The sequence below is a fragment of the Lutjanus erythropterus genome, chromosome 23, assembly GCF_056507025.1.
Source record: "Lutjanus erythropterus isolate fLutEry1 chromosome 23, fLutEry1.hap2, whole genome shotgun sequence".
NCBI classification, from domain to species: Eukaryota; Metazoa; Chordata; class Actinopteri; order Lutjaniformes; family Lutjanidae; genus Lutjanus; species Lutjanus erythropterus.
In genome coordinates, this window is record NC_139339.1 from 24712929 (window position 1) to 24720926 (window position 7998).

At 38.8% G+C, this 7998-nt stretch overlaps 1 protein-coding gene across 1 annotated transcript; it reads right to left on the reverse strand.

The window, feature by feature from the left end:
* Positions 1 to 1463: 1463 nt before the first annotated feature.
* Positions 1464 to 7677, reverse strand: mad2l1 (MAD2 mitotic arrest deficient-like 1 (yeast)). The gene is made up of 5 exons (XM_084712228.1): positions 7505 to 7677; positions 5462 to 5608; positions 4720 to 4840; positions 2739 to 2842; positions 1464 to 1922 (listed from the first exon to the last, which is right to left on the reverse strand). Exons 1-5 carry the CDS (start codon positions 7566 to 7568, stop codon positions 1750 to 1752), a joined length of 609 nt encoding a protein of 202 aa, XP_084568354.1. The 5' UTR covers positions 7569 to 7677; the 3' UTR covers positions 1464 to 1749.
* Between the last annotated feature and the right edge of the window lie 321 nt (positions 7678 to 7998).

Consider the following 7998-nt stretch of genomic DNA (forward strand, 5'->3'; position numbering starts at 1 on the left):
GAGGATTAATTTCAGAGATGATTGACCCAGAGCAGCAGATACCTGTGGGTAAGATTTTTCATATGATCTGTAAACAGCTCCAGCTGTGCGTGGTGCACATTTGGGTCATCGTAATCCAAAAGGAGGGCAGTCGCCCAGTTGGAAGTTTAAACAAAGACGATGAATGAATGTGCTTTTAGTAACGGTCAGAGCTTCCCCAGACTCCCTGCCCTCCCAGCAGAGAGTCTAACAGAAGATTCTCATGACTGATTAACCGACTGCTAGCTCTATGTCTGTCCATTCTGTGGCGGTCAGTCTCCCACATGTCTCCTGACTTTTTTGGCATTCCTGAAGGTCAGTTTAACATCAACATTTTAAAGGACCAGTGTGTATGATTTAGCGGCATCTAGCGTTGAGCTTGCAGATTGCAAACCTCGCCTCACCATCTCCTCCCATCCATCTCTACAGGCAATTTTTGGTCTGTCTGTTCTGGACTGCTGTAGAAACATGGTGGCAGTGCCTCCATGATATAAAAGATATAAAGGGTTCACAAAAACGGGTAAAAAAAAAAAAAAAGTCTCATTTTCAGGTGATTATACACTCATGAAAATATCCCTATGAATATTATATCCCATTTCTGTCATGTTGTGCAAATAGACCCCTGTTAATCTGACACTGGACCTTTAAAGGGTCACAGACCAAACCGGTTGGGAATCACTGCTGTTCAGACCAGTGCAGCAGCAGTTTTCTGCACACCTGTGCACACACAGGCTCTACAGGAAGAAATGAACCCCCAGATGAACCAGTGAATCTGCTCAGTGGTAAGCAGCTGCTAAGGGCTTCTAGTGGATACACACCAGCAGACACCAGTATAAGATCATGGTTATGTAAGGTCATGCGCATTCTCTACTAAAACAGAATTTCTTCTTCTGCATGACATACTCATACATTTTTTATCACGAACAGTTTTCAGTGAATATCAAGGATTGAAGGTTGGTGATGAGGGAGCTGGTCATTTTCTTGGACTTCCACATTACTCAGTGCACACAGTAACAGGCTTGATAACCTCGCACTTTTGTAGAAACCTGCTCATTTTGTATCTATGGTAGTTTTATACTCTGTGGATTGTGATACATGTGCAAGTCAGGAAAAAAAATCCTTACTGCATCAGTCTCTGGATTATTTTAAAGAATCTGGTTCTCTTTTTGTTTTACTGTATGCACACGTTAGCACTACACCAGTGAGGAGGGACTTGCAGACGTGTTCCATATCTGGAACTGTCCACAACACTGAGCATTTTGAGACAAGTAAATATTACATCCAATTTAAGAGTAACACGACATTTTCTGTCTTCTGTGTTTCATTCTCTAATTTAGCGTAGTGTGAACACTGCAAAGCATTACAGAATCACCCAGAACCAACCAGTGACTTTATGTTGCACTGCCACCTGCTGTTCAAACATAGTAAAAGCACGAACAGAAGCCTTTGTGAAAGACATTTATTTATGACATCTTATAAAAGTTGAACATATAAAGCACTAGCTTCTAAAACAGAGGTGGACAGCTTGAGACAAAGGGGGACAACACTAAAGAAAAGAGTTCCTAAGGGACGAATCACTGCGGAGGAGAAATATTTACATCAAAGCAGGAGAACTCTGGGTCCTTGATCTTGGACAGAGACACACGGTGAGGCAGGACAGGGCCGTGTAAAATCTGTCTTTTCTAAAGGGCCAGTGGTTGGTGCTATGTACAGCTCGCAGGGTGAAGAGGTTTAAACCGAGTCGGTCCTCTTGTACGCCACCATGCTGTTCACCTTGTGGATGGAGGTGGTGAAGGAGCGTAGACGCACCTCCTCTGATTGGTCGATGATCTGCGGACCGGACTCCTCCCACTTCTCGGGAACCACCAGGTCTTTGTCCGTGTAGACGAGGAGGTCGAACGCACCTGGAGAGGACGGGACAGAGGCATGTTCAAGGTTTTCCAGCACCTTACAGCTCTGGTAAATGACATTTCTATAAATAAACATACTCTAAATGTTTAAATCACGTTATTGTTTTATAAATAACCAAAATTAAACAATTAATTAGTTATTAATCGATAATTAAACTCATTGCCAACTATTTTGATCACTTTGAGTCATTTTTTTAAGAGAATTAAAGTAAAAATTCTCTGATTTCAGCTCCTTAAATGTGAATATTTTCTGGTTTCTTCACTTCTCTCTGACAGTAAACTGAATATTTTTGAGTTGTGGAAAAACAAGACATTTGAGGACGTCATCTTGAGCTTTGATCAACATTTTTCACCATTTTCTGATATTTTCTGCACCAAACAACTGACCGATTAATCAAGAAAATAACAGATTTATCAACAATTAAAATAATCATTAATCACACCTATATAATCTGGCTGAGCCAATATAAAATCAATCACACAAACAATTACTAGACAAACTTCAATTTCAAGAAAATTATTTTCTTTTTTTTTTCATTTTCAAGCCAACACTCTTCGAAACTGCCTCTAAGTTGTGAGTGTTGAGTGGCAAGCAAGGCTTGTGCGTCTTCATTGTGTGCAAAAGGAATTTAGTCTCTCTTTATCCAAAATCCAAACACTTTTAAATCCTTGAAAACACCACATTAAAATGTACAAGGATTTCCAGCTCCTTTAAGAACCCTGATTAATCAGCTGACACTTTACGTGACTGTAAGCCAGAGGTGGAACTGATACAAACAGGAACAAATACAAAACTGTGTGGTTACTCACATGGCGTCTCCAGCAGCGGCAGGAAAGTGACTGTGGCTGTTATCTGTCTGATAACAGAGCGGATCTCATCCTGGATGGTCTTAATGGACTTGTCTCTGGGAGCACTGGAGAACACGTGAGAACTGAGTTAACATGCAGCATCTACAGTGCTGTGTACACACACACTGAAGTGAGTCTTCACTCACTGTCAGGTCATAATGGCCACTGTGATCATGTCCACAGTTGGATGACTGACTTTGTTTACATACACAAAAAATAAGTCTTTACCCTTAACCCTAAAAAGACAGTATTCCTTCCAAGCTGATTACACAGCTAATGAAAACAAATATTCCAATAATATTCCTGTTTACATGCAGCTGTACACACACTGATGATCATAATTAGGGATTAAACAATTACTGATTTCACAATAAAGCGTGATAATTCATTGATTAGTTGAGTTAGTTGATTAGTGATATGATTAGTATGACCATTTCAACTTTCAATTATCATTAAAATGTTGTTTGATTATAGCTCACAGTAAATACTGTCCAGCATCAATCAAAGTTGCCTGCACAGCTGCGTTTTGTGTCAATGTCACAAAAGGCATGATGGCATTTCAAATCATCAAGATGTTTTCAATATAAATCTGCAGTTCGCTTGCACACACACGCACACCCAGTTCAAACAGTGTGCATGTGAACGTGGCTCCAAACCAAGAATCTACAGTAAAGATTCAGGCTAAAAACTTGGTGTAAATGACATCTGTCAAGTCAACTTGGCATGCCGGGGCTTTAGGAGACTTGGATTACACCAGACAGGCATTATGGAGGACTTTTTTGTTTTCTTACATTTGAATTCATTCACTTCAATTGTTTGGGAGATTCTACAACACTGTTTTCCTGTGAAACTCCAGCAGTGTTTCGTGGACTAAAAAACTAAAATTGATCTTCAATCAGCATGAGAGTAAGTAGATGACAGAATTTTTGTTTTTGGATGAACTATCCCTTTAAATACCCCGTTAATACTATACTATACTGCAATGTTTCTGAAACTTTTTACAATGTGCACCACCACCACCTCAGAAAATACTGGGCTCTAGTAGTCTAGTATACTAGTGTACGCCAACCCAACTGGTAGAATACTGGATTTAAAAAAATAATTGAAAGCTGCAGCCTTAGTCTGAACTGAGGCAGCGCTCTCTATTGACACGATTCTGCCCAAAGTACAAAGTTCAGGGTTGTGTTATGATTAGCTGCCTGCATCCCGTGCAGTCAGCTGAGCGATGGGATGATAAATGTTACCACAGCGTGGTGGGATGACCTCCTTTGCTTCACCGTTAGTACTGCATAACTCACAGGTTTTGTTATGATCACTGATGTCAACTTTTAACTATGAAAAGGCCAAATCACGGCAAATGTGAATTGGTTCTGTGGCACAGAATCCACCACTTTGTTTTTTGTGTAGATTTTTAAAAATGCCCTCTAAATAGTTGCTCATGAAAATGCTGGCTATATTCCCTAGATTTTCTTGTAAACAAACTCCATGAGAAGAACAAAATCAACAACATCTCTCCCTGCTGTCAGACCTCCTTACCCTCTGTGCCACTCAGCCCAAAGCCCTTTGCTTCCTACTAAAGACATGAATCTTTAGCCACAAGTCTTTTGTTTAATTTTTTTTAAGATGGCTAAATACTTTTCCTGAAACAGCTGCTCACTGTAGTTAATAGCAAGCATCAGTGAAACAGGAGGAAATGATGCATTTGTTAGGGACAATTTCCAGCAGTGGATTAATCCACATTCAGTGTTCTAGTGACTATTTGGGGCAGCAGAGTGGTGCATGTGGGATTGAGTCCAAATGAACTACAGTGTGTGTGTGTGTGTGTTCATAATAATAATATGGTATATAGTTCAAGTCTGCCACCTGCTGGGATCTGACTGGACTGCGATTTGATGAACACAAAACACAATGCTGTGGTCACGTGGACAGTAGAGGGGCTGACCTGCTCTCCTTGGCCGACTTGTCACACTCGATGTCAAACTGCCATCTCTCCAGCACCTCGTTTGTCTCCAGACACGTGATCACCAGCACCAGCTTCTGCACCGTGCACTCAAACAGCCACTCTGCAACACACACAGCAAACACAGTCACTGCAGACACATCACAATACAACCAATACTACAATCATGCTTGATGTTTACACCTGTATGCACCTGACTGTACATGTGCACTCTCACAAAATCATCTGCATCCTTATCACAATTTAAATACAAAATTTGTTTTATCTCACACAACAAGCATCAAGCATCAGCGTTTAGATGAGTGTAGCTGAATGAAGTAGAAGCATAGTTAAAATTGTAAGTTGGGCTAAAAAAGTTGATATAGGTTTAAGTCTTGGTTTCAAACCATCTGAAACATTTTTTTTATTAAAAGTATTGCAATTAATAATTTATATGTCTAATAGGAGCATGACGATGAGGCTTAAAAATGTCTTCTAATATTTTATGCACTTTATTAATCTTAGAATAAACCTGCAACTCTTTGTAACAGCTGAATTTCATCCACTAGACCTATAGATAACATTTCAATCATACAATTTCATAGGAAACACCATTTCTGGGTCCAACAAAATTATAGTGAAAATCCCCTGAAAAAAAGCAGTTTCTTATTCTTATTTCACTTAGAAATAAGTGAAATAAGAAATAAGAAGTTTGTGGTAAAAAGAAGCAACCCACTGAGGTTACCTTTGAGTTGAGACACCACGTTGGTCAGGTAATTCTTCAGTTTGGGATCGGTGGTGAGTTGAAGGCTCATCTCATAGTGGGTGACTCTGGTGAACGTCTCTGGAGGATAGATGCCTCGCTGGTACAGGATGCTGTTGATGCCAAAAGCTGTGGAGGACAAAGTCAATCAATCAATCGGCCCAGAGTTCAGATGTGATAGAAAAAAATCACTGATCAGCATCACGGCAAAGTGAGGCAGTCAAGAGGCTCATAGTTAAACTGATGACTCAAGAAACTCAAGAAATTATCAAAAGAAAATTAAATTAGAGCCTGACCGATATATCCAATATAACAGGCCTTTATCTGTATCAGCATAAATGTTGGCCAACGTGCTGATATAACTTCCTATTGTGAAACTTTAACAGAACAAAATGCAGATTGTTTTATATATTAGCTTTACAGGCAGCATTTTATGTACATATGATCCACCTTTTTGAAGGACCAGTCTGTAAGTTTTAGTGGCATCTAGCAGTGAGTTTGCAAACTGTAAAAACATCTTCTCACTTCTTCAAGCAATCTGGGCAACATGGACTGTATGGAAGAGGACCCACGCTTCCTGTTGATAGAGGGGGCTCATTCTAAGGTAACGCAAGTGCAATGACTTATTTTGAGGTAATTATACACCAATGAAAACATAATTATGAACTTGAACACCAGACCTTTAGTTTAAGATTATAAATGGGTTTTTTTTAATTTATGATTATTTATAATTAAATATACCAGTCAATGTTGCCTGTTATAGTTTAATGTCATTTAGGTTTATTGATAGACTATAAATATCCTGTCTCCATTACATAGCGTAACCACATTGTTTGATATATTGTGTTTATGTATATATTCTATATTCCACTTTAAGAATGTCAGCCAATATTGGCATTTTTATTCCATAATATCAGCACTGAGCCTCAAAAATCCAGCATCAGGCTCTAAATTTAATTACAGAAGTATACCTAGATAAGCGTAGATACAATATACCCATAAATGTACACATAAAGTCAACATGTACAGTAAGTTTTTGTCTATTGTATTGTTTTCAATTCCTGTAGGACTGCAACTAACGATTATTTTCATAATTAATTAATCAGTTGATTATTTTCTTGACTAATCAATTAATAGTTGTCTGCCTATGAAATCACAGAAGCTGGTGATAGATATTGATTAGTCTTTCCCAAAGCCCAAGATGACATCCTCCAATGTTTTGTTCACAACTCAAATATATTCAAATTACTGTTATGGACGACTAAAGAAACCGGAAAATATTTACATTTTAGAAGCTAGGATAAGAGAAATTTTATTTTTTTTCTTTATTACTTGCAGGAATTAATCGATTATCAATATAGCTGTCGATTCATTTAATAATTGATTAATCACTGCAGCTCTAGTAACGTGCTGGCTGATTTAGCTTTGCAACTCAAGACATGCAGCATTGTTACAGCTGCTGTACGACTGCTGTTCAGTTAGCATTAGTCATACAATGAGCTAACAGTGAGTTAGCGAACCTCGTTCATGAACCGACTGTGTAGACGTGCTGCCAATCTTACAAGCAAATGATATAACTCACAGACTATGACAAACATATTTTCTGAAACGGTATAGTCTCCTGGTAAATTCGGCATATATCGTAGACCAAACAGCAGAGAAAATAACACATTTTATCTGACAACTGAAGTCTTTCTCCTGATACGTTCGTCACGCTCGAGTTCACCTGTGCAGTCAGTAGTGGGCGGTGCATTTACTGTGAGCACGTTCTTCCTTAAAAGTTCAATTTTTAACTAAAACTAATTCACCTTGGTTGATTTTGTGTTCAAATGAAAAGTGGATCGTAAACATGTTCGATCAAACACTTCTTTCCATTATTTTTACGGAGCTCCTGCTGAACTGAACTATAGTACAGAGGCCCTGCTGCAGCTGTAGCACATTAGCTCTGCATGCCTGCGTGTTGAAATCCCCGAAAACGACCGACTGAAAAAAACAAATAGCGTAAATATAACGTTAAATACTTACAGAAGAATTCAGCCACCAGCTCCGCGCTTCCTTTCAGAGTAATTCCTTTCAACGTGCTGGTCATTTTCTTAATCTTTTAGTTAAATCTTCTACAATGAACCTTTGTTGTTTTTTTTCCACCTCAGCTTCAACTACCCGCCGTCTAGTTTGAAATTTCTCAGCTACTCACTAATGCGCATGCGTGAAGGAGTTCGGCGCACTGTTGATGACGTGTACATGGGACGCTATTACAATTTTCTGACACTAGAGGGCAGCCAGCCTTTATACCAAAATTTATAATTATAACAAATCCTTACCCATTTTTGGTATAATGGAGAACATGCCTTTAATAAAAGTGGTCCTTGCCTCTCAAATAGTTTCTTACTAATAAAAAGACTAAAAGGGAAGTTATGTTCAAATTTACAGGTTCAACCAAACATTTTTCCCCCTTTGGAGATAGAAACAGAACATCTCATTAAAAACTCAGGTGAAAATGTTTCACATTTGTTCTGGAA

Bases quoted from the DNA above. Each gene is read 5' to 3' on its own strand.
- mad2l1 (XM_084712228.1), bottom strand. From the start codon at position 7,568: ATGACCAGCACGTTGAAAGGAATTACTCTGAAAGGAAGCGCGGAGCTG. The intron at 2,843-4,719 runs GTCAGCCCCTCT...CGTGTTCTCCAG, and splicing joins AAGTCGGCCAAGGAGAGCAG to TGCTCCCAGAGACAAGTCCA. The intron at 1,923-2,738 runs GTGAGTAACCAC...CGTCCTCTCCAG, and splicing joins GCCGCTGCTGGAGACGCCAT to GTGCGTTCGACCTCCTCGTC.